Source organism: Myxine glutinosa, chromosome 14 (assembly GCF_964187855.1).
Source record: "Myxine glutinosa chromosome 14, kmMyxGlut1.1, whole genome shotgun sequence".
NCBI lineage: Eukaryota > Metazoa > Chordata > Myxini > Myxiniformes > Myxinidae > Myxine > Myxine glutinosa.
Genome location: NC_136274.1, coordinates 7,431,696 through 7,459,000, shown reverse-complemented (window position 1 = coordinate 7,459,000; position 27,305 = coordinate 7,431,696). Strand labels below are relative to the sequence as shown.

At 50.1% G+C, this 27,305-nt stretch overlaps 1 protein-coding gene across 1 annotated transcript in view; it reads right to left on the bottom strand.

Annotated features, from left to right (window-relative positions):
• DNAH10 (dynein axonemal heavy chain 10) overlaps positions 1-27,305 on the bottom strand; it is a 313,006-nt gene that overhangs the window by 26,977 nt on the left and 258,724 nt on the right. Inside the window, exons 63-74 of the mRNA XM_078767939.1 lie at positions 26,979-27,153; positions 21,162-21,343; positions 20,561-20,697; positions 20,240-20,457; positions 19,513-19,731; positions 13,760-13,907; positions 13,124-13,176; positions 9,835-10,061; positions 3,577-3,806; positions 1,479-1,752; positions 1,178-1,282; positions 888-1,042 (exon numbers count right to left, since the gene is read on the bottom strand). Coding sequence (XP_078624065.1) covers positions 888-1,042; positions 1,178-1,282; positions 1,479-1,752; positions 3,577-3,806; positions 9,835-10,061; positions 13,124-13,176; positions 13,760-13,907; positions 19,513-19,731; positions 20,240-20,457; positions 20,561-20,697; positions 21,162-21,343; positions 26,979-27,153 — 2,123 coding nt within the window. The remainder of the gene's footprint in view (positions 1-887; positions 1,043-1,177; positions 1,283-1,478; positions 1,753-3,576; positions 3,807-9,834; positions 10,062-13,123; positions 13,177-13,759; positions 13,908-19,512; positions 19,732-20,239; positions 20,458-20,560; positions 20,698-21,161; positions 21,344-26,978; positions 27,154-27,305) is intronic.

Sequence of the window (27,305 nt, the reverse complement as noted above, 5' to 3'; positions counted from 1 at the left end):
GGGGACTGAATACTTATGTGAATGAGATATTTCTGTATTTCATCTTTTATTATTATGTAAAAAATTTCAAATAAAAATAAAAGTATTGACTCGGGGGACTGAATACTTATGTGAATGAGATATTTCTGTATTTCATCTTTTATTATTTGGTAAAAAATTTCAAATAAAAATAAAAGTATTGACTCGGGGGACTGAATACTTATGTGAATGAGATATTTCTGTATTTCATCTTTTATTATTATGTAAAAAATTTCAAATAAAAATAAAAGTATTGACTCGGGGGACTGAATACTTATATGAATGAGATATTTCTGTATTTCATCTTTTATTATTATGTAAAAAATTTCAAATAAAAATAAAAGTCCACTTTGACATTATGGGGTATTATGGGTAGATCAGTGACAAAAAATCTAAATTTAATGCATTTTGAATTCAGGTTGTAACACAACAAAATGTGAAAAAGGTTAAGGGGTGTGAATACTTTCTGAAGGCCCTATATTGTACATTGGCTCATTTTGGAGGCTTTTTGGCACATGCTGGGATAACAGAGCATACGACCGAGCTTCCAAGACAACATCATCCAACTTGGTGGAGGGATGCAGGCATTAAGGCAATGCAAAGGTTGCCCAACAACACCCAGCCCATACACAGGTACAGCAGTAATAAATGAAGCGATTTCCGTGTCCTTTGGCCTAATAGTGTTTGTGTTCCTGGGCGCAAGTACGGTGACAGCAAATTATAAGAATGATACGCACTCATTCTGTGTGAAACTTAACTTTTGAGTATAAGTTAGTGCGTCATTGTTTTACCTGCAGGATAAACAAACTTCCAATCCAGGACGAGCAAATAAACCAAAACAAGTGATTGGTCACCACATGTATACTTACACTCTTCCATTCGTTCTCATTTTGCACCAAGTCTTCTGGAAGGTTCGAGAAGACTCTGGGCAAAATTTCAGCCAACACCACCACATCTTGCCAGGCCGCACTGGGCAACCAATCACAGGTGTTGCTTTGTGAGCTCCTCTGAAGCACCATGCTGCCTGCGTGAGATGAATTCAGGGACACGGAAGGATCAGATGAAATCATTATGGAAGTTCGTGTTCATCCAGGACAACTGTATAAATACACTCGGGGTTTCCCAAATCCCAAATCGGACCATCATTGCCTGACAACACCTTTGAGGAAGAAGTCCAACTCTTCCTGAAGCACCCTTCTCTCATCCCGCTCAATCTTCAAAGTCATGTTGAAAGAAAAAAGGAGTTTATCCTTCTCAAAGAGTCCTGATAAGGTACAGGAAGGAAGGCGTACAAGAGGACATTTTAATGTGTCTGTGATAGTCATTTGTTTGGAGGTGTTAATTACTACAGCTATATATACTTGGGATTCACCTGGACGAATCACCTCAGTGTGTGATCAGCTCATGGAAGTTAGTGAAGTGTCAGACATGTATAAACGAGTAATACATTTACACTACACCTGTGCAGCCATATCTGTACACGCCGATAGTCAGGGCGTCCATGATGTTGACGAGACGGTTGGTGAGCATGGCGTCCTGTCGAGACTGGAGAAGAGCCACTCTAAACACCTCCAGGTAAGCAGCCAGCGAGTATTGGTACATAGGTGAAGCGTGCGCCATGTCGGTCAGCGAGAAGTAGAGCAAGGTAGAGCGGCGCGCCACACTCCGATAGACCTCGCGCAGTTGCTCGATGTCTCGACTCGTTTTCTCTGCCAGCTGCAGCTGTTCTGCCTCCTGTGGTACAGCATGAGGACATCCATTTTGTTTCCAACATGGCACAGCATGAGGCCGTCCATTTTGTTTCAAACATGGCACAGCATGACATCCATTTTGTTTCCATATATCACAGCATGACGTCCATTTTGTTTCCAACATATCACAGCATGAGGGCGTCCATTTTGTTTCCAATTTGCACAGCATGAGGACATCCATTTTGTTTCCAGATATTGCAGCATGAGGACACCCATTTTGTTTCCAACATTTCACAGCATGAGGACGTCCATTTTGTTTCAAACATGACACAGCATGACATCCATTTTGTTTCCAAATATCACAGCATGACATCCATTTTGTTTCCAACATGTCGCAGCATGATGACGTCCATTTTGTTTCCAATTTGCACAGCATGAGGACGTCCATTTTGTTTCCAACATGTCACAGCATGAGGATGCCCATTTTGTTTCCAACATGTCACAGCATGAGGACGTCCATTTTGCTTCCAACATGTAAATGTTTACTAGTACCCGATTGCAAAGCCGCAATGAGCCGGCGAAGCCAAAGCCTCTTGCCACTATTTTACCCATCACTGTGGCATCAGTAGGTTAGGTAGTTGGTAGTAGGTAGGTGTAGTAGGTACCGTACCAAGTTCAAAATGACACCATTTGCATTCTGGATGAGATTAAAATATATAAAATTTCCTTCTTGATCAATTCGGTGAATTCGGTCTCAACTTCGGATATTTCCGGCCGTGAAAAACTATCCCCTACGGCCGCGAGATTTCTAAAAAATAATTCGTCAATTTTAGAATATTTGACGCCGTTTTCAGCGTCCGAAACGCAGTAATAAGCTTTTTTGAAATATTTTTTCAAATGCTCGAATCTCATTGGTTCCGGTGTTTGGTGACGATTTTCGTTGAAGATAACCAGGGCCCGGGGAACGAGGTTGGTCTTAACGTATTTTAATTACAAATTAGAGGTTCATTAGATTGTGAATCAAAGAACGACGGGTGAAACAAACTCCTATTGAACTTTTTCGCAATTGTTTTATGCAAACTTCCGCATCCGGTCGATGGCGGCCTCCATTGCGTGATTTGGTTTTAGAAATATTTTTTCAAATGCTCGAATCTCATTGGTTCCGGTGTTTGGTGACGCTTTTCGTTGAAGATAACCAGGGCCCGGGGAACGAGGTTGGTCTTAACGTATTTTAATTATCCATTAGAGGTGCATAAGATTGTGAATCAAACAAAGACGGGTGAAAGAAACTCCTGTTGAACGTTTTTCAATTTGTTATGCATACTTCCGCATCCGCAAGATGGCGACCTCCATTGAGCGCTTTGGTGCGTCAAAGCTTCGAAATTCTCAAGGGATCCAGCAAAATCTGGCTTTTCAACATAATGTTGGAACCCATCTGTGGATCGGTCCCATCGGCCGATGGGTCTGCGCCATCTGCGGATGTGTTGTTCACCTTGAAGGAATGTGTTGACAGAATGGTGCTCTTCAATCAGGTACACAGTCATTGGAATTACATGTGGTAGGAATTTAACAGAGATGATTTTTAAATGTTTAACAGATTAAACCACATGTCACGGACTGCTTTATAAACATTTATGACATCAATTGCTTATTTTTAGGTTCAAATAAACATACTCATCCACCATTGATGCATAGGAAACACAGATGGGTTCACCTTCAAGGTGAACAACACATCCGCAGATGGCGCAGACCCATCGGCCGATGGGACCGATCCACAGATGGGTTCCAACATAAATACGTACGCGTTCATTCACAACACCGGCTTCGCCGGCTATAATCAAAGGAGGAATGTGATGAAGGTGGTCACCTGTATGACCTTGGTCTTTGATTCCTCCAGTGTGGCGATAAGACCGGCATTGTCGAGCATGTTTCCGGTTGATGTTGAGAGCTTGTGCAGGAGAGAGTCCTCGAGTTCCTTCAGGTGACAACGGTGCTGACTTACCTGACTGACGAGCCTCTCTCGCTGCTTCTCAAGTTCATTCCGCTCCGATAACACGATAATGCTCAGAAGCTGGTTCTCCAGTCCCGAGGTGGTAACTGAGAAATACAGACGAGACGGCCATTGTTACACAAGGTAATAGGATTGCATTATATGTTGTCAAAAACACTGAACGGGCTTCTGGGTTGTTCCACGTGTTGGTCGCATCGAAAGCTGCTCCTTCCACCTCAATCAAAGGTAAGTTTTCCGAACCAGGTATGTTGAGTTTTTCAGTTCTATTGTTGTCCCTGTATGCTGTTTTCCATGATATTTCCATGATAAATTGTACATTGTTGTCGAAATTGCTGAATTCAGTTTTTTTGTGTAGCCCAGGCCGACTCGGATAGCCAGGAGCTAAATCGTCCTGGTTTTTATGTCGTTCGTTTCTTTTTTCTCCCACAAACTTTTTGTCCTTTCTGCCTCTTCAACCTTATCCTATCTCCCCTCGCTTCAAAAAAACGAAACTCTTTCACTCCAAAACACAATTTCATTCAGCCTTGTACTCCACTTCCTGTACCTGTCATTTACCTCCATTTTTAATCAATATCTTCATTGAAGATTACACTTCTTCCTTTAAAACATTAAAATGCTTCACTTTCCTTCTTTATCCGGCATTATTTGTCTTCTCAAATTTAATTAAACAAAAAGAAAAACCAGACTTTGTTGATGGGACCAAATAGAATTAGGCGGTGTATAGGTACTGACATAACTGTACACCCAGGGAGTGAGGAAGGGAAGATGGTTAATGGGATATATAGTAATATTGTGGCGGACACAAAAGCCCACTGGCGTGGTGACATCATTCCACGCACCAAGTGGGCGGTGGCCACGCCCGAGGGGTAGGCGTGGCCTCATGATATACCCCGGGCGACCAGCCCGGAGGAGCACAGTGTTACAGTGTAGTCTTACAATAAAGACGTTTATATGTTACCGCTTGTCCGCTTCCTCCTTGCTCACAAGCAGCGCGCGTAACGCCGCGCTTTACTGGTGACCCTCGACGTTGGATCTGCCGGAGCGATCCTTCCACACGCGACGCCATCGCCATGGCCGCCTTCGTCAAACTTCCGGAATTTTGGGAGGCTCAGGCCGAAGTCTGGTTCGTCCAGGCCGAAGCCCAATTTCAGCTTCGGCACCTCACCGGCGATGACACGCGCTACTGCCACGTCGTCGCCTCCCTCGGGCCCGGCACGGCCGCTCGAGTTGTGTCCGTCCTTCGCCACCCACCGGACGGCCACAAGTACGAGGCACTCAAGCGGCTACTCCTAGCCACGTTCAGCCTCACGGACGACGCACGGGCCGACCGCCTCCTGGATCTCCCCGAGCTCGGTGAGACGCGCCCGTCGGTCCGAATGGACCATATGCTGTCACTGTTAGGCGACGAAGCCCCCGGTTCGCTATTCCGGGCGCTTTTCCGTCGCCAACTTCCAGCGCAGGTTCGCCTCGCGTTGGCCGGGACCGGGCTAACGGAACCCCGAGCATTGGCGGCCGAGGCGGACAAGTACTTCGCCGCTTCGGACACGCGGGCGAGCGTTGGCGTGGCCGTCACGGCCTTCGACGCTGCTGTTCCACAGCATCATCTTCTACAGCACGCTGAGTTTCAGCAGCATGCTGATACGCACCTCGTGAACGCCGCCACGCCCCGCCCACCGCCGCGGCGAAAACCGCCACCGCGGGGAAACCCGTCGACTCCACCGGCCTGGCGGAGCCAGCCGCGCTCCTCCAGCTCCACCACCTGGTGCTGGTTCCACGCCAAGTTCGGCCACGAAGCTCGGCGGTGTCATCCGCCGTGCTCCTTCAACGGGTCGGGAAACGCCCGGGCCGGCGCTCAATTGTGGCGATGAGCGCCGGCCGTTCGAGCAGCCTGCTGTTCATAACGGACACCTTCTCCGGGCGCCGTTACCTGTGCGACACGGGAGCACAGGTGAGTGTCATTCCCGCCGGCACGTCAGACAAGCACGCCGCGGGTGGGGGCCCCGCGCTGCTTGCCGCGAACGGGACGCCCATCCGTACGTACGGAAAACGCTGCCTCTCTCTGCGGTTTGGAGGGCAGGTTTTCCGATGGACGTTCGTCACCGCCGACGTGCCCATGGCACTGCTTGGCGCGGACTTCCTGTGCGCTAATGGGCTCCTGGTCGACGTCAAGCGCAGACGGCTTGTCCAGGCCGAGACGTTCAGCTCGCTCGCATGTGCGTTGCCCAGCTCAACGAGCGGCTTGCCAAGCGGCTTGCCGAACGATTCGGTTCCGGCCACGTTGGTCTGTACGCTTCCGGCAGCGGACGCATTCACCCGCCTCCTCGCCGGCTTCCCGGCCCTCACGCGGCCCACCTTCTCGGCGGGGGCCGTCAAGCACGGGGTGGCCCATCACATCCCCACCGTCGGGCCACCGGTCTACGCCCGGGCACGCCGCCTCGAGCCGACGAAGCTGGCGGTGGCAAAAGCGGAGTTCGCTACCCTGGAGCGACTCGGCATCGTTCGGCGCTCAGAGAGCGCTTGGGCGTCGCCGCTGCACATCGTGCCGAAGCCCGGCGGGGGATGGCGACCGTGCGGGGACTATCGCCGTCTCAATGACGCCACGACTCCCGACCACTACCCCGTCCCCCACATTCAGGACTTTTCCGCCCGTTTGGCGGGCAGGTCCTTCTTCTCGAAGGTGGACCTCATACGCGGCTACCATCAGGTCCCCGTCAGGCCGGAGGACGTCCCGAAGACGGCGGTCATCACGCCATTCGGACTCTTCGAGTTCCTGCGCATGCCCTTCGGTCTGAAGAATGCGGCTCAGGCGTTCCAGCGACTGATGGACAGCGTCCTGCGCGACTTGGATTTTGTCTACGTCTACCTGGACGATATCCTCGTCGCCAGCGCGTCCCGCGAAGAGCACCTACGCCACCTCCGCACGCTCTTCGAACGCCTGGGCCAGCATGGCCTGATTGTGAACCCCGCAAAGTGCCGGTTCGGCGCCGCCACAATCGATTTTCTGGGGCACCGTGTCACCAGGCACGGAGCCGTCCCCCTGCCGGCCAAGGTGGAGGCGGTGAAGGGGTTTCCGCGCCCCCGCACGATCAGAGGGCTGCAGGAGTTCCTGGGCATGGTGAACTTTTACCATCGGTTCCTGCCCCGTATCGCCCAGCTCCTGCGCCCCCTGCACGAAGCTCTCCGAGGTAAGCCGGGCAAAGGCGACGTTACCTGGACCGAGCAGATGGACACGGCGTTCACGGGCGCGAAGCTCGCCTTGGCTAACGCCACCATGCTCGCGCACCCGGCGCCCGATGCACCGATCGCCCTCACCACCGATGCCTCGGACTACGCGGTGGGCGCGGTGCACGAGCAATGGGTGCGTGGAGCTTGGCAACCGCTGGCGTTCTTTAGCCGGCAGCTTCGCCCGCCCGAACGCCGTTACAGTACCTTCGACCGCGAGTTGCTCGGACTTCACTTGGCGGTCAGGCACTTCCGCCATCTGCTCGAGGGCCGGGCGTTCACTGCCTTCGTCGACCACAAGCCGCTGATCTTCGCGATGGGCAAGGTCACCGAGCCGTGGTCGGCCCGGCAGCAGCGTCACCTCTCGGCCGTGTCCGAGTACACGACGGACATCCAGCACGTCGCGGGGAAGGACAACCCGGTGGCGGATTGCCTTTCCCGGGCCGTCGCCCACGCAGTCCACCTCGGCATCGACTATGCCCGGATGGCAGCGGACCAGGCCGCTGACCCCGACGTCCAGGCCTTGCGGACCGCCGTCACGGGCCTCCGCGTCACCGAGGTGCCGTTCGACGGCGCGGGCGCGGCCCTCTTGTGCGACGTCTCCCTCGGGCGTCCTCGCCCCATTGTGCCCGCGGGCTGGCAGCGCCAAGTGTTTGACGCCATCCACGGCCTGTCCCACCCGGGCGCGAGGGCCTCCCAAAGGCTGATCGCCGACAAGTTCGTCTGGCATGGCCTCCGGAAGGCCGTCCGCGGCTGGGCCAGGACATGCCTCGCGTGCCAGCGCGCCAAGGTGCACCGGCACACCCAGGCCCCGTTGGCCCCGTTCACGGTGCCGGAACGCCGGTTTGACCACGTCCACGTGGACCTGGTGGGACCTCTGCCCCCCTCGCGGGGTTTCACCCACGTCCTCACCATGGTGGACCGCACCACCCGGTGGCCGGAGGCCGTGCCCTTGGCGTCGACAACGGCGGCCGATGTCGCGCAGGCTTTCATCGCCACCTGGGTCGCCCGCTTCGGCGCCCCCTCAGACATCTCATCCGACCGCGGCCCCCAGTTCACCTCGGAGCTCTGGGGGGCGGTTGCGCAGGGGCTCGGGGTCCGGCTGCACCGAACCACGGCCTACCACCCCCAGGCTAACGGCCTGTGTGAGCGATTTCACCGCTCATTGAAGGCCGCGCTCCGGGCCACCCTCCGCGACGGCGGCTGGGTCGACAGGCTCCCCTGGGTCCTGCTGGGCCTCCGGACGGCGCCCAAGGAGGACCTGCGCGCATCCGCGGCGGAGTTGGTCTTCGGGCAACCGCTGCGGGTGCCGGGCGAGTTCCTCCCCGACTCCACGGCACCATGGTCCGCGGCACAGCAGCGCTCCGCTCTGCAAGAGACCGCCCAGAGGTTCGTCCCGGTGCCAACGGCATGCCACGGGCACCCACCGACGCACGTCGCCCCGGAGCTTCGCACGGCGGAGTACGTCTTCGTCCGCCACGATGCCCATCGGGCACCACTGCGGCCCCCGTACGACGGGCCTTTCCGCGTGCTGGAGACCGGGGCGAAGCACTTCACCCTGGACATCGGCGGTACTCCTGACCGCGTTTCGGTAGACCGCCTCAAGCCGGCCCACCTCGATGTGGACCATCCACCGCCAGTGGCCCGACCCCCACGTCGGGGCCGCCCTCCTGCGGGCGGACCCCCGGCACCGCCCAGCCCCGCCGCCACGCCGCCCCCCGGTCCTGCACCCATCCCAGGAGCAGCCAGGGGCATCCCACCTGGCATCCCTGCACCCCGGACGCCGCCGATCGCCAGGGGGCGCTTCGGCCGGGTCATTCGTCTGCCCCGCAAACTGGCCCTCCAGGTGCGCGGGAATTCTGGGGGGGCGCGTGTGGCGGACACAAAAGCCCACTGGCGTGGTGACATCATTCCACGCACCAAGTGGGCGGTGGCCACGCCCGAGGGGTAGGCGTGGCCTCATGATATACCCCGGGCGACCAGCCCGGAGGAGCACAGTGTTACAGTGTAGTCTTACAATAAAGACGTTTATATGTTACCGCTTGTCCGCTTCCTCCTTGCTCACAAGCAGCGCGCGTAACGCCGCGCTTTAATATAATACATCACAGCCTTTTTAGATGCTGGATTGAGAATAATGTACAACAACACACAAAGAGGAAGATCAAAATAAAAATAATTTCTTACCCTCTCCCGCTCTTTCTTTCTATCAAACTGTCTGGGGTATGTATTACTATTCGGCACGGGACATGGCAGGAAACAAACTCTAAGCCCTCCTTGTCTCTGTCTTTGTGTAAAAAATAATCAGGGCTTTCCGTTTCCTCGGCGGAGCTGTGATGGCTAATCTATGGAACAGAACAAAAAATTGGAATGTGGCTCCTGAAGATCACCTGGATCAGAAGCAACAGTCACTCAAATCACCCAGCAGACCCCCTTAGACACTGATGTTTTTTTATTGTTGTGAAAAACTTTGGTTTTTGAAGGTTGTGGTCACGTTTCGTTGAAGTTGTGTATGTAGTTTCGAAAAGAGCAAATACCTATTTTTTTCGGGGGGGGGGGGGGGCTAAACCTCCTGCAGACCCCTCTAAACCCTGATTTTTTTAATGCCATGAAAAAGCTTTGGTAGGTGATGAAGGTTGTGATTGAGTTTCATCGAAATTGTGTGTGTAGTTTCGGAGTAGAGAGCAAATACCTATTTTTGGAGGTCAACCCAGAAATGATGGGTCGAGGGAGAGGGAAGAGAACACAATAACATGGAGAGAAATGTGTGGGTTTGAGGAGGGTTCCTGGGGATAGAAACCATCTTGAGTGTGCTTGGGGATCCGAGGAGGTGAACAGCCACAATTTTCCTTTTTCAAAACACAAAACAGTTTTTGGTGTGAACGATCTGCTCACCTGTGAAGTTGATGACCAGAACTCTGCTGAAGACAGACGGTGGGAATGCAGGGTTTTCCAGCTTGCAGGTGAGATAGAGGCGGAAGTCAGGATCATATTCGATCCCGTGATCTCCAAGCATGACAAAAGAACGACCTTGCTTGATGTATAATTCCTTTGCCAACACGTGGTCGAGAATAGGATCGAGGAATTCCTCGACGTCCCGTAAGAGGAATGGCCGGCCGTACCTGTAACACATTGTCAGGATGGATATATATTGTTATGTCGGTCGGGTAGTGATGACTTTAAACCAGGTAGATTTGTATAGGTAGACGATTGTCGTGTAGAAACCACCATGTAATAAGTACCTGTTTAGCCTGGATGTCGGATAAGTTGTATATCTGTCCCCGTCATGAGTGGGGGGGGGGGGGGGGGGGGGTGGGTGGAGGCATGTTAACTAGCTTAGGGAATAAGGATAAATTATCCTTTGTCCCTTTTGGCACTGCACCATAGACACTAGTTAGAATTGTCATTAAACTACACTAAATAACAATAAAAACCAACCGGAAGCAGGCATCAAGCACGAGGGCTGACAATGCCATTCCCGACACCAGTTGTCTTGTGACGACCCTTGGTGAATATCATAGGGCAGCACGGAAGGCCAAGCGAGCTTTTACTCCAAAGCGTTCAGTTCAAATGCGGACTTGATATATACGCGGAGGAAGAAAGGGAAGGGGAGGGAGAAGGATCTTACCTGTGGTCCGCCGGCAGTTCCCAATCCTTTCAGAAAATAACTCAAACGAACCGGATTTAAAATGTACAAAAATAACAGGTTTATTAAACGGAATTTGCCCTGCCTGGTTGTGTGAGTTAAGTGAGTGGTCAAACCAACACTCTGAACTGACTTTATATTCCTTCTTGTCTCCTTTTTCACGGAATAAATGAGGGTGCCATGTCTTGTCTGCATAAGGGGGAAATACGTTTTAGGGGTGAGTCTGCTCTTCTGTGTCTTTTGCCTTTTGCCATTCGCTGTAAACACGTGCCCATATTTGGTAAATGTTTCAGACCTGCTTGTTTGTGCTCTTTCTTTCATTGATCTGATATAGTGTGTACGTAATAGATAGATGGGAGTTCTGCCCCACTGGTTCGCTTTGGTGGTGCTTGGCCAACGTTCAGCCACGGTTTGCTTGGCCATAGTAGTTGGAAGACTGGTGAACGTTGAGGGCGTGGACCTTAGCACAGGTAGTTGTACCAATGAGTAGGTAATGCGACTGTGGATCATGAAGATCCTGCTCGGTGGAATTGCTTTTGCCAGCGTCAGCCGTTGGTTGACAACCCTCCAGGCCATGGAGTTATCCGTGGTCTGGGGGCTCAGGGGTACCGAACCCTTAACGATCTATATACACAAACACATGAAGGTGGATAATGTGAGCCCTGGGAGGCCTCCATTCCACGTTCTGAAACAAGTATGTGGAGATATCAACCAAACACACACACACACACACACACACACGCACACACTCATCTCGTTTCTTCATTTATGTTCCTCACAATTCTATCTCTCTCTTTTATTCACAGACACACACACACACACACACACACACACACACACACACACACACACACACACACACACACACACACACACACTGCTCCTTTTAGTAGTGTGGACAAAGTTGTTGGATGTGTTCAAAACAGGAACTTAGGCACGTGTTGTAAAAATCAACATTTTCTTTCATAAAAGCCCCACTTACTCCCCACTCCCTGCTTTACTCTCCCGCTGTAATTCAAACATAGGGGCAATGCCCCTGGTGCTCAACTAGTAGAATAAACAGTATACTGCACTGACTAGTGCGTGCGTACGTGCATGCGTGCGTGCGTAAGGGAAGGACCGAATTCTAATTTGGTGTGTGGGTGCAACCCACGTCAAAATCCAAGATGGCCGCCGCCATGTATGTTTGAACCTTGTGAGCGGAATATCTTGAAAAATAAGCGAACTACTAACTTCTAATCTGGTGTGTGGGTGTATCTAGGCATAAGGAAGAAGGCTGTTGAAAATTGGGTCGCCACGTCAAAATCCAAGATGGCCGCCACCATATATATGTCTGAACCATGTGAGCGAAATATCTTGAAAAATAAACGAACTACTAACTTCTAATCTGGTGTGTGGGTGTATCTACGCATATGGGAGAACGCTGTTGAAAATTGGGTCGCCACGTCAAAATCTAAGATGGCCGCCTTGCGTCTGCCACTTTGTCAACTCGCATCACTTCACCGACGGGGGACCTAGGCGTAACGCTTGTTTAAACCAATTTCAATGGTTGCTAGAAGACAGGGCAGCATGCAGAATCATACTGACATAATCACAACACTTTAAACAAACAAACAAAAAAACACCTATTTTGGGGGGGGGGGTGACCCCTAACCCTCCCCCCCTCACCCCACAGCCCTCCTCAGACCCCAATTTTTCTAATGCCTTGAACAAACATTGGTACATCACGGTTGATGAATGTTGTGGTGAAGTTTCATCGAAATTGCATGTGTAGTCTCTGAGAAAAAAAGCAAATACCTATTTTGGGGGGCACCCCCCTCCCCCCGTAGACCCTGAAAGAGGCAGATTTTTCCATGCCGTGAACCAACTTCAGTACATTATGGGTGGTGAAGGTTGTGGTCAAGTTTCATCGAAATCGTGTGTGTAGTTTCAGAGAAGAAAGTAAATATCTATTTGGGGGGTCAAACCTGGACCCACTTTGATCCCCCGGATACCCCTTTAGACCCCGATATATATATATTTTTTTTCATGCCGTGAACAAACTTTAGTCACAACATAACAAATATCATTTGTGCCAAGTTTGGTCACGATCCCATCAGCGGTTTCGGAGAAGAAGTTGCAAGTGTTTACGGACTGACTGACGACGCACAATCGCATAAGCTCCCCTGAACTTCGTTCCAGGTGAGCTAAAGATTATAGGCCTTTGTGCGTTTGGTACTTTGGAAAGTGTCTGTTGTACAATTTAACACTATCAGCTCCAGTCTCCACATAAAAGAGGATCTGCACCATTAAAATAAACCATCACATTGCCACACATGGTGTTTCTACAGTATAAATGAACAATTAAAAAATAACTTTAACCAAATCTATTTTATCAGACTGGTGGTGAGGTCTGTGCAACTGCGTGCATTTTGTTCCAGGTATATTGTGCGAGCGTGCTGTTTACAGTCTCTGTTTTTAACAAGCCTTACGTGTCATGACTTCCTTAGTACCGTATCAGAATAAACAGCTCAAGGTGAAAAAGCAACAAATTTATACCTAATCGCCAGCTCGAGGTGTTTCAGGAAATCTGGTTCATCGAGAGAGGACACCTGTGCGCACATAGACAACAGTTAGAAACAATGCAATTTCACTTTCGCAACCTGAAAAGAAGGTTTACTTACACTTTCGAGGGCCCAAAGTATGTACCTTCTTTTTTTCAGCATCACGTTTCGAGGACCAAGTTGTGATGTTTTTCTGTTCGTGTTGAACTTGATCCGGCCTCTAATAGTCTGAAATTCTGACAACGGTGTCGACTGATGACTCCGCATTGAGCGTCATCAGTCGACACGGTTATCAAAGAGGTGGTATTTTGTGAAATTTGGTGCGATTTGGATGGATCCTCCAAACGATTTCCTTTACCGTGACTCCACCATGCCTCATGCACAGAATACGTTTTACCGTAGAGGATGGTTTCCCTTAACCTCTGCTCGGCTCGCATTTTATATCTTCTGTTCGGGCCGAAATTTAACCTGGCTGATGCACACCGTCCTCGAGTGTAGCACATTTGGCACAAAGGATACTATAATCGATACGGTAATCAATATTGCTTATACACTCTTGAAATTCACCTTGGAACTTCATCTCAATGTTGCTTCCAGCTCTCTGTAAGCCTAGTCCCGAGAGAATACCTGCCTTGAGGTTATTGTTCGCTTCCCGGCAAAGGATCCATTGCAGAGCTTGCCGCTGAGGGTCAATGCATAGGGGGACGTGGCTTCCGTATGTTGCAAGGACACCATTTTGCCGTGGCAGCTCGTCTGGAGGAAGGCTTTGTGATACCCACCTGGAGCAGGAATAAAATGGAGAGGGGAAAAAAACAACCAACTTAATTCTACCGTTTGTGTGTTGGATTTTCACATCTCGCAAAACCATCAGGTCCCCGTCAGGCCGGAGGACGTCCCGAAGACGGCGGTCATCACGCCATTCGGACTCTTCGAGTTCCTGCGCATGCCCTCCGGAAGGCCGTCCGCGGCTGGGCCAGGACATGCCTCGCGTGCCAGCGCGCCAAGGTGCACCGGCACACCCAGGCCCCGTTGGCCCCGTTCACGGTGCCGGAACGCCGGTTTGACCACGTCCACGTGGACCTGGTGGGACCTCTGCCCCCCTCGCGGGGTTTCACCCACGTCCTCACCATGGTGGACCGCACCACCCGGTGGCCGGAGGCCGTGCCCTTGGCGTCGACAACGGCGGCCGATGTCGCGCAGGCTTTCATCGCCACCTGGGTCGCCCGGTTCGGCGCCCCCTCAGACATCTCATCCGACCACGGGCATGGATGTGTGTGACATTTCGACATATTGAGTTCGATGCTGCACCTGCACATTCAGTTATATAAAATGGTTTAAAAAACTTTCTTCTGATATTTGTGATTTATTTCAAACAAACTGTATTTCCCATCTACACGGGCATGTATTCCTATTAACGTAAAGTACATAAATTGTGTGGATTACATCATTTGTGGATGTGATCAATTGCCAGTAACAATCTTATATAACTGAATGTGCAGGCGCAGCATGTAACTCAATATGTCGAAATGTCACACACATTCATGCCCGTGGGATTCCCGCATGGATGTGTATGGCGAATTTTAAATATATGTCGACTGTTATTTTAGGCGGTGTATTTTCGTTTATCATCATGGCGCGATTTAAAAAAATATATCTCTGCATTTTCCTCTCCAATACCTCCTCACACTTTACACACACACCGGCCCATGTTTACATATACACACACACACACATATACACCCACACACATATACACATACACACACACGTACATCGACACACATGCACACACACACATGCACACACACACACACACACACACACACACACACACACACACACACACACACACACACACACACACACACACACACACACGTACAGACACATATACACATATGCACATATGCAAATATGTATACACATATGTATCCACATATACACATATATACACATATATACATCTCCACACACACACACACACACACACACACACACACACACACACACACAAAAACAGACACACACACACACACGTACAGACACATATACACACAAACACACACACACAGACATGTATATACACATACAACAACAACATGCATTTTAAGGCCATTTTCCCTGCTAGAGCGGGGGTTAGCCTACATACACATACACACACATATATACACACACACACATATTCACGCGCACACACACACACACACACACACACACACACGTACACACACGTACACATGTCCCACATGTATATATCCCACATCCCACATGTATATACATGTTTAAAGTGTACGTGCCCTTCCCCCCTCCCCCGCCCGGCAACGCTGGGTACTTCTGCTGGTAACGAATAAAATAAAAACGAAGAAATAGGTGGAATTGGCTGAAATTCGCTCGGTGAATTCACGCGGTGTATTCGGTTCGGCTCGGTTCACTCGGTTTAAAGAAAAAGCGATAATGTCGACATGTTGCTGTGTGTGTCATGTTGGGCGGTGTATGATACTCGTTGGCTGTTGGGCGGTGTATGATACTTGTTGGCTGTTGGGCGGTGTTGTGCGGTGATATGGTGTATTTTAAAAAATATATCTCTGCATTTTCCCGCGTTGGTGACACCGAGTCGTTCTTCATCGATCGTCTCATTCATTTTGGAAATGGAAGTTTCCACGCAACGCATGAATTGTCACGATCCTCAAGAGGAATTTGTCTCGTAATCATCAAATGATAAATGGCAAGTAAATTATATTGTGGAAAATTAAAGATTTCAAATAAACCTATTTAAAGTGTATGCGCACAAAAACGAAGAAATATCTCTCGGTAATTTCCTGAAACATATTTTACTTCCGGCTAATATGTTGAATGAAATAAAAACGAAGAAATATATGTCGGCATCATTGTTGACGTTTTTGTGACGACTATCATCAAACGAAATAGTAATATATCATAACGGAAAAGCAAAAGCGAATTTTTAATATATATCGACACATTGCCGGCGGTGTCATGTTGGGCGGTGTATGATACACCATGACGCGATTTTAAAAAATATATCTCTGCATTTTCCCGCGTGTGTGGATTGTTCTCAATTATTGCTGACACCGAGTCTAAAAGTAAAACCATCGATAAAAATGAAATCATATGGTGAGTTAGATTGGAGATAAAGGCGTGAGAGAGACTCAATGGCCTTGAAGTTACAGGCCTTTGAGAATTCATTTCGTTCTATAAACGGCAACTTTCATCGGATTTTCTTCCCGTTTTTTTTCAACCGAGTCTAAAACTATGTTAGCGACTGTGAAAAATGAAATGATTTATCGAATTTGATTTGAAATAAAACTGGGGGAGAGCAAGACACCACGGGCCTACAAAACAGGACTCAAAGCTATGCGAGTTAATAAAATGGTGGATATTTGTTTATAGCCACTCCCAGAATGGGTGGAGCTATGGGTGGAGCTACTCTGCAAACCGAGTAAGCCACACCCCGGACAGACACCCAACAGATAGACAGACAGACAGACAGACAGAATCATCTACGGCTATTATAATCCATCATTTGAACACCTGGCTTTAAAACTCTCTGGTCACACGCAGTCAGTCATGGCTGTCGTCTACCGCCCTCCCAAACCACACCCATCATTCCTGTCTGACTTCTCCTACTTTCTGACCCAGCTATGTTCCCTCTCCCCCTCAATCCTCCTCCTTGGTGATTTCAATATCCACATGGACTCCACTGACTCCACAATAACCACTGACTTCACTGATTTACTCACCTGCTTTAACCTCACTCAACATGTCGACTTTCCTACCCATATCCGTGGTCACATTTTGGACCTTGTCTGCTCCACTGGATTAAATTTGCACCATCTCTATGGCTCCGACCTCACCCTCTCTGACCACTTAGCCATCACTCTGACCATCAACATCCCCGCCCCAACACCAAGGCATTATCGCACAATCAACTTCCGTAAGCTAAACGCTCTTTCACCTACCTCATTCTCATCCACCCTCTCTGAAAAAATGTCCACTTCTCCCTTCATTGACCTCCCACACCCCTTCCGACCTCACTGACTACTACAACCACACTCTCTCCTCCTGCCTTGACCAGCTTGCGCCTGTAAAAACCAAAACAGTTTCTTTCACCCATTCTGCTCCCTGGTTTACCCCTGAACTCCACCTGATGAAAACTCGTGCTCGCCAACTTGAAAGACTCCGCAATAAAACGGGTCTCACAGTTCACTCCCAAGCCTACAAGGACCACATACAACACTACAAAGATGCCCTCTCCCGCGCCCGCTCTGCCTACTACTCTCAAATTATCCACTCTGGCTCCGGAAACCCAAAAGCACTCTTCTCGACAATAAACAAACTCCTCCGCCCCCTGAACACCACCACCCAGTCATTCACAGTAGACAACTGCATCTCCTTCCTCTCTTTCTTCCAACGCAAAATTGACAACATCTACAACAGCTTGACCACCGCCGCACCCGCTCCCCCTCCAACCACCTGCCCCCCCTTGTCCTGCCATCCCCTGTCTCGGTTCTCCCCAATCTCTCCTACTGACCTCTCTGAACTCCTCATAGGAATGAAAACTGCCACCTGCACTCTTGACCCCATCCCCTCCAGCTTTGTCAAAGCCTCCCTCCCTGCTCTCTCTCCACTTATCATTGCAACAATAAACTCCTCCCTGTCTACAGGCATCGTCCCACCTTCCCTCAAAATTGCTGCTGTTACCCCCATTCTAAAAAAACCTGGTCTAAACCCTGACACCCTAAACAACTTCAGACCCATCTCCAACCTACCCTTTCTGTCAAAAGTTTTGGAACGCGCTGTAGCCACTCAACTCAAACATCATCTCTCTGCCAATAACTTGTATGAAACATTCCAATCCGGATTCCGCTCCAACCACAGTACTGAAACTGCTCTCCTCAAAATCACCAACGACCTTCTCCTCTCCTCTGACGCTGGCAACCTCAACATTCTCGTCCTCCTCGACCTCAGCGCTGCCTTTGACACCATCGATCACACTATCCTCCTCACCCGACTTGAATCCACCTTTAACGTCACCGGCACTGCCCTCTCTTGGATTAAATCATACCTCTCTGACAGATGCCAGTTCATCTCCATCAATAACTGCAAATCCCCCACTGCTCCCCTCCCCCAAGGTGTCCCCCAAGGTTCAGTTCTTGGCCCCCTCCTCTTCATCCTTTACCTGTCCCCGCTCGGTCACTTAATCCGCCGTCATGGTCTCCAATTCCACTGCTTCGCCGATGACATCCAGCTTTTCATCTCCACCAAGTCCGTCTCCACCGACACCCACTCTATCCTGACAAACTGCATCACTGAAATAAAATCCTGGCTTCAAATCAACTTCCTCAAGCTTAACTGTGATAAATCTGAAATAATCATCATTGGCCCAAAAACGCTCACAAAATACACCCATAACTTTGCCCTCAACATCGACGGTATCCCAGTATCCACCTCCCCTCACATCCGGAATCTTGGCGTCATCTTTGACCAAACCCTTTCCTTCGACAAATACACTAAACAGATCACAAAGTCAGCCTTCTTTCACCTGAAAAACATTGCCCGTCTCCGCTCATCCCTCTCCTCCACGGCTGCAGAAACCCTCATCCACGCCTTCATCACCTCCCGTCTGGACTACTGCAATAGCCTCCTCTATGGTTCACCCTCAAAAATCACCAATAAACTCCAATACATTCAGAACTCCGCTGCCCGTCTACTCACTCATTCCCGGACCCGTGACCACATCACCCCCGTCCTTTACAAGCTTCACTGGCTCCCCATCCCCCAGAGAATCCAGTACAAAATCCTCCTCTTGACATACAAAGCCCTCCATAACCTGGCCCCATCCTACCTGGCTGACCTCCTCTCCAGACACACTCCCACCCGCAACCTCCGCTCTGCTGGTACCAACCTCCTGACCCCCTCCATCCGGACCAAATTCAGATCCTGGGGGGACAGGGCCTTCTCCATCGCTGCTCCCACCCTCTGGAACTCACTACCTCACACCATCAGAGACTCCTCCTCACTCACCACATTCAAAACATCACTAAAGACCCACCTGTTCAACGCTGCATTCAACATTCAACCCACAGCATTTAACCCCTGACTATCTCTTCTCCTTCTCCCTCCTTTTGCTTTAAATATTTCCCTATTGATTCTTGTCTTGTCTTTTTGATTCTTGTCTTATATATATGCCGTATATCGCTGCTGTTTGTTTTCTTGATTCTTGTCTTTTTGCAATTGTTGTTTTCATGTATTGTTATGCATTATGTTTTCCACTCTGTCAAAGCGCCTTTGGGCTTCTGGAAAAGCGCTATACAAAATAAATGAATTATTAATTATTATTGAACCACTGTGACGTGGATGCCAAACCTGGCTGTCTCCACATCGTCGGCAAGCAAGGCCTCTGGCCGAAAAGGTCGGCCGAACGGGAGTCCTCTGGACTCGGCATCGTTTTCCCACTCCCCGGCCATTCTGCTTCGGAACTCCCAGGTGAACGGTCCCTGATAGGCGAGGAACGCGGCCGTGAGCAGGCAGTCGCCGACGAGGAGGCGTTTCCGGGCGCACAGCTCCTCGAGTTCCTTGTGCCATCTGCCGCAATGTGAAATGGAGCAGAATGCTTTTGAACCCTCATTGTGAAAGGAAGCAAAGGTGGTTACGACTCGGAGGAATGCAACCAAAAGCGCTCTGAGCTAAGTCTAGGCCAGGGCCATGATCCAATAACGGTGTGGCTACTAACCGTATAATAAACAGCATCGCTAGGTTTTCTTTAAGGAACCACAAAACAATTGCACAAGGAATTTGGAGAAAAAGAAATAAAAAGAGAAATGCATTTGAAAATACAGTTATGAACTAGAATGGCACTCGTTAGAGTACATACCTCCACCTGGAGGAACAGTATCCACTGATAGGCCAGATCCACCAAAACCAAAATCTAATGGTTTCGTCCTTGTCACACACCCAACCTGCCCACCAACTTTTGTCCAAATCTGTCTAACCTTTTGAGATATATTGCTCACAGACAGACAGAGAGGGTTGAAAAGGTAACCTCGTCCACCTTCACTGGTGGAGGTAAAAACAATGGTTTTGTGCCACCTGCCTTGCATTTTCTGAACTGAGGCCAGAAAAGAGTTTATCCGCAGCCTCGAGACGCGTCTCCATCAACTGCGTTTCGTCCTTCAGTCGCACCTCCTCTCTCAACGCTATCGCATAACGGTCACCCATACGGTCCTGCTCCGTCCGCAGCATGTCCACCTCTCTCTGGATGCTCTCGAGCTGCTGCCCACTCCGCTTGTGTTCGCTCTCAAGCCATGACACCTGTGCACATGTAAAAGGCCACGTGACTGGCAGGCATCACAGAGTGTCCATTAATTTGGTGAATATGGACACCGCATGGATACATTGTCCATGTTCTCATCACCTTGTCTCTTTTTGGTTTGATCTCCTTTGAAAGGTCACAGTAGGCCACGACCGCCTCCACAAAGCGCAGCATTCCGGCACCGGCCTTGCTGATGGATGCCATATCCTTGGCAGTTGTCCCAAGCTTGTCCAGCATGCCTACATTCAGTTGGAAAACCAGTTGGAAATCCAGTTGGAAAACCATTTGGAAATCCAGTTGGAAATCCAGTTGGAAATCCAGTTGGAAATCCAGTTGGAAATCCAGTTGGAAATCCAGTTGGAAATCCAGTTGGAAATCCAAGAACATCACAAGAATTTCACTATTTAGCCTCCTGGAGGTAATACTTTGTCTTTGATGAAATTAACTTCATGTGACATTTGCTTTTTTTTCCATGAAATTGAAATAAAGCATATCCACCTGACACCAAACCTGGATTTTGGAGAAAGTTCCTGCAGTAAGCAACCCCAATGATTTAGATGGAAAACTCTTCCTTGAAATCAAACACATTTTAAACTAGTTTTCCAATTTTGTGAAAAAATAAAACGAGTTTCTATATTTAATGATGACGCAGAATGGTAATTGTAGTTGAAACAATTAAATGAGGCCTTGGGAATGTTTGCACCTTTCACGACCTTGACCTGGTTCTGAGTGATGGAGTCACAATCCAGGTCGACGAGCGCACGCAGAAAGTTTGGCTCGGCCATCATGGCCTTCGCCGCCTTCCAATTGACCTCACGATATCCACGGATTACCAGGATGCTCTCACATACCATCTGCACCTGCCTCGGGGGTTTGGCGAAGGATCTGCAAATACAGAGCACGTGATCAAGTACATTCTGATTGGTCATTTTCTTTCAGCCACTGGTGTTTTGAGGGCACTTTCATTGTACTTCCCATAACGTTGCTGCATGGGTTCAGCATGGTGATGGTTAGTGCAGATCAAAGTTCAAACAGATAATGAAATGTTTGCATGTAATCTCCCTAAATGCATGCATGACATTGTTGCTGCTCTTGGGCTACACAGCCAGGTGAGATTTTTTTTTTTTTTTTTTTTTGTATACTGAATCGAGGCTCGTCAAAGAGCTGACATTTACTTCACAAACAAATCAACCAGACAAACAAAATATATAAAAAGATGGAGCGGAAGACAAGAGAAGGGGAAGCACACAAACACTTGAGAGCACACAACATTTAAGAGCAGGGAGATGTGTGGGAGGGAGAGGGCTTGGGGGGAGGGGGGTGGCAGAGGTATCAAACACAAGGACACCAAGGACTTCCAGGACAGAAGTTGATATTTCAAAAAAGTGGAATTAGGGTGAAATTAGCGGGGATAGAAAAGATCAATGTTTTGGATGGGGGAAGATAAGAGATGGTGGTGAACAGCTGTTTTAAAGACCTGGAGGATGGAGTGGGATTGAAGAGAGTGAGGGAGTTTGTTCCAGAGGCGGGAGAAAAGAGGAATGAAGGAGTGAAGGTGAGCAGAGAGTCTTGATTTTGGCAGTTTAACCATAAGAGGGTTGCAGGCAGATCTTGTGCGACCTGTAGGAATATTTGCTGGACAGAGCCCAGGGAGAGCTGGGGGGGCAAGGCCAGAGAGGAGTCGGTAGAAGACGGAAAGACCACCAACCTGCCTGCGGTGAGTGAGTGAGAGGCCCTTGGAGTTAGCTTCATCGTGGGAGATTCCAATGATTCCGAATGCTTTGGTTTCAACAGCGTGAAGATGAGCTAGGTGTGAGGCAGGTGTACCAGCCCAGAGGGGAGAGCAGTATTCCATTGAGCTGCAGATGAAAGCCTTGTATGTGGTGAGGAGCTCAGGTGTGCCAAGGAAGGACTTCGCACGACGGAGGATGCCCAGTCGGCGACTGGCTTTGGAGGCCAGATTTGAAATGTGGTTTTCCCAGGAAAGATCATGGCAGATAGTGAGACCCAAAAGCTCGAGTGACAGAACTTCTTGGAGAGGATTATTCAGAAAGTGGATGGGAGGGTTGTCCAGTCTGTCTTTTTGGAGAGACATCGTAAGAGTGTGAGATTTGTCAGGATTGAAAGACATGTTCCACTTGTATGCCCAGTCTGTGATTTTGTCCAGGTCTGCAGAGAGTGAGGAGGCTGCAGACTGCCGATCTGAGGGATGAAGAATGGAGCGACAGAGAGTAGAGTAATCAGCAAAGAGATAGAGAGGATTTTCAAGAGAGTCAGAGAGATCATTGATGAAGACCAGAAAAAGCACAGGGCCCAGAACACTGCCTTGGGGAACTCCAGCCTGAACAGGATGAGGAGATGAGAGAAACCCATTCAGGGCCACACGTTGACTACGACTTGAGAGGAAGTCCGCCAGCCATGCGTGGAGATTTCCATGGATACCAAAAGAGGAGAGTTTGGTGAGCAGAGCTGGGTGCCAGACCGTATCGAAGGCACGTGATATGTCAAGGGAGACGGCTCTAATTTCCTGTTTGGCATTGAGGACCTCCATCCATTGTTGTGAAAGCAGAAGCAGCATGTCCAGAGTAGAGTGACCAGGTCTGAAACCAAATTGATGATCAGAGATCAAGCCATTGGAGAAGAGGAAAGATTTCATATCTGAAGCAATGATGGATTCCATGACTTTGCTGATAATTGGGAGAAGGCTTATTGGTCTGTAGTTGCTGGGATTTGTTTTTGCACCTTTTTTGTGCAAAGCGGTGATGTTGGCAGATTTCCAAGCAGATGGCAGATGGCCTTGAGCAAAAGAGAGGGTGAAGAGAACAGAGAGAGGGAGTGAAAGAGCGGAAGAACAGGATTTTAGGACCCGTGGGCTGATGCCGTCGGGTCCAGTTGCAGAATCAGAGTCGAGGGTTGACAGAAACTTTTCCACCTTGTCAGGAGGAAAGGACACAGAGTCCAGGAGCAGCTGGGTACGACTGGGTACGGTGGGTACAGAGAGGGATGGGTTTGGGACACAAGAGGTTGCTTAAGATTGTTGCTGCTCTTGGGCCACACAGCCAGGTGAGGCTGCATGAGATTGTTGCTGCTCTTGGGCCACACAGCCAGGTGAGGCTGCATGAGATTGTTGCTGCTCTTGAGCCAGGTGAGGTTGCATGAGATTGTTGCTGCTCTTGGGCCACACAGCCAGGTGAGGTTGCATGAGATTGTTGCTGCTCTTGGGCCACACAGCCAGGTGAGGTTGCATGAGATTGTTGCTGCTCTTGGGCCACAGCCAGGTGAGGTTGCATGAGATTGTTGCTGCTCTTGGGCCACACAGCCAGGTGAGGCTGCATGAGATTGTTGCTGCTCTTGGGCCACACAGCCAGGTGAGGTTGCATGAGATTGTTGCTGCTCTTGGGCCACACAGCCAGGTGAGGTTGCATGAGATTGTTGCTGCTCTTGGGCCACACAGCCAGGTGAGGTTGCATGAGATTGTTGCTGCTTTTGGGCCACACAGTCAGGTGAGGGCAGTCCTTAACCAGGGTGCTGGCAGACAATGGCCTACTCTTCATAAGGTACTGTGTGGTCTTGAACATCCACCAGGGCTAGTGCTAGCAGACAGAACAGCCTCCTTTGAAGGAGGCTAAGCTTCAAATCTAGATTCAATGGTTCAAAGGCAGGTGCGCTACCTCGAAGCCATCATTTTTAGGCCAAGAACCGAGTCTTCTTTACGTCCAAGATCACAGCGCACTATTTCACATTTTTGATTCATTATGTGTCCCCAGGCGAAGGCCGGAGGCATGACATTTTTGGGTTGTCCGTCCGCATGTTATCGGCTTTTTGTTATCATGGTAACTTGTGAACAAATGAAGGAATTTCAATCAAACTTGGCAGAAGCATGAACTGCAATAGATATAAATGGTGTTTATATTTTGGGTTCAAAAGGTCAAAAGTCATGTGCCCATTAATTGAAAATCCTTGTTTGCACAATAACTTGTAAACCACGAAAGGGATTTTAACCAAACTTGGTGGAAGTGTGTGTGGCCTGCAATGCAAAGATGAAATTATTAAATGTTGGCTTCAGCAGGTCAAAGGTCACGTGCCTTTTGCAGACCATAGCTCGAGTTATGAGCATCTGAAATTGTGTCTCTCCCTCCCCTCTCTCCCTCCCCTCTCTCCCTCCCCTCTCTCCCTCCCTGCCCTCTCTCCCTCCCCTCTCTTCCCTCCCCTCTCTTCCCTCCCCTCTCTTTCCTCCCCTCTCTTTCCTCCCCTCTCTTCCCTCCCCTCTCTTCCCTCCCCTCTCTCCCTCCCCTCTCTCCCTCCCCTCTCTTCCCTCCCCTCTCTTCCCTCCCCTCTCTTTCCTCCCCTCTCTTCCCTCCCCTCTCTCCCTCCCCTCTCTCCCTCCCCTCTCTCCCTCCCCTCTCTTCCCTCCCCTCTCTTCCCTCCCCTCTCTCCCTCCCCTGTCTTCCCTCCCCTCTCTCCCTCCCCTCTCTCCCTCCCCTCTCTCCCTCCCCTCTCTTCCCTCCCCTCTCTTCCCTCCCCTCTCTTCCCTCCCCTCTCTTCCCTCCCCTCTCTCCCTCCCCTCTCTCCCTCCCCTCTCTTCCCTCCCCTCTGTTCCCTCCCCTCTCTTTCCTCCCCTCTCTTTCCTCCCCTCTCTCCCTCCCCTCTCTCCCTCCCCTCTCTTCCCTCCCCTCTCTCCCTCCCCTCTCTTCCCTCCCCTCTCTCCCTCCCCTCTCTTCCCTCCCCTCTCTCCCTCCCCTCTCTTCCCTCCCCTCTCTCATGACCTTTAATTTGACATGTGACCTTTAAATGAGATCAAACTTAACAGTAGGTTGATATCCAAAGTTTGGGGAGGCCCATCCATTCAGGCATTTGCATCAAATTCTATTTCATTTGTTTGGAGTTTTGTTTCAGATGATCCTGTTTACAGTAATTTAATCTTAACTATTGATCAAAACTTGTGTCCAGCTCAGTCGTACATTAAACCGAGCTTAAAAGCCATTTGCAGTCAGTTTAATATAAGTTAACTTGCTTCAGGAAGTCTGGGGGGAGGGGGGGGGGTCATAAATAACAACTAAAGGTGTTTTCCCTTAAAAGGTAACCTTTCAAGATATATTGGGAATAGATCAACTTTTGGAAAATAACATATCACGTGAAATGCATTTTCGACGCACTGTAGTCAGATGGGGAGCAGTGCTTGAGCCCGAGAGCAAACTACCATGCTCTCATGCCAGGTGGCAAAGCCTGGCATCTCAAGGCTGTCTTTAATTGATATCAGGTAGCTCGGGGGAGGCTTACGGAGGGAGAACTGCCTGGTTACAACTAATATCTGGGAAAGTCGGGCCTTGGAGAATGTTGTTGTCTCAGTAACCAACCGGGGTCTCCTTATTGGCTGGATCACTGGGACCCAACTTTGTGATGTCAATGTTGATATCTCCTCAAGGCCCTCCTCCCGCCTCCTTCTCCATCCTCCTCCGCCCAGACTCCTGCCCACCCCCCCTCCTTCTCCACCCTCCTCCGCCCAGACTCCTGCCCACCCCCCCCTCCTTCTCCATCCTCCTCCGCCCAGACTCCTGCCCACCCCCCCTCCTTCTCCACCCTCCTCCGCCCAGACTCCTGCCCACCCCCCCTCCTTCTCCATCCTCCTCCGCCCAGACTCCTGCCCACCCCCCCTTCTTCTCCACCCTCCTCCTCCCAGACTCCTGCCCACCCCCCTCCTTCTCCACCCTCCTCCGCCCAGACTCCTGCCCACCCCCCCCTCCTTCTCCACCCTCCTCTGCCCAGACTCCTGCCCACCCCCCCTTCTCCACCCTCCTCCGCCCAGACTCCTGCCCACCCCCCCTCCTTCTCCATCCTCCTCCGCCCAGACTCCTGCCCACCCCCCCCCTCCTTCTCCACCCTCCTCCTCCCAGACTCCTGCCCACCCCCCTCCTTCTCCACCCTCCTCCGCCCAGACTCCTGCCCACCCCCCCTCCTTCTCCACCCTCCTCCTCCCAGACTCCTGCCCACCCCCCCTCCTTCTCTACCCTCCTCCACCCAGACTCCTGCCCACCCCCCCTCCTTCTCCATCCTCCTCCTCCCAGACTCCTGCCCACCCCCCCTCCTTCTCCACCCTCCTCCTCCCAGACTCCTGCCCACCCCCCCTCCTTCTCCACCCTCCTCCTCCCAGACTCCTGCTTTGCAACTTCAAACTCTCACCACCACCTTCTCTAAAATAAACAGCTGAACACGATATAAATGGGTTGTGTACGACGACTCGGAGAGAAATATGCTGGTGATTCATCGTCCTGTATGCGTTCATTGTTCCTGAGTATCCATGTTTTTCTGCTGTAATTAAAATCATGCCATGCTTTCTCCCTCTCCTGAGAGTCAGAAATGCTTCAGATTAAACCACCATAAATGGAGGACAAATTAATAAAATTCGTCCACAAGTATCAACTAATTTGGAGGTAATACAGACAAAGTGATGTTTGCTACTTGGTGGATAACATGGGATAACCCCCAACCCTCAACATTCCGGTTACACCGCTGCACTGACCTTATCTCGGTCACGTCTGACTTCTCAAAATTCTGCAAAGCAAGTCGAGCAGTCACCAAGGCCGGCAGAGCTACAGACAGAGCTTCTTCAGCCGCATGCTTTTCCATGGTGATGACGCCATTTTGTTCTTCCATCTCTTGTGCTTTTCTCTGAGCCAAAACTGTTTTTGTATCCACTGCATCAACAAGACGGTTAATAAAACAATCCATCATCGTGCAGTATGTATCACGAAATACAAGGTGATGATTTGCTAATCAAGTGTCTGAGAAGTTCTCAATAAGTCAGAACAGTGCAAGGCCCATAACTCCTTTTATGGCGTGTAGTCGG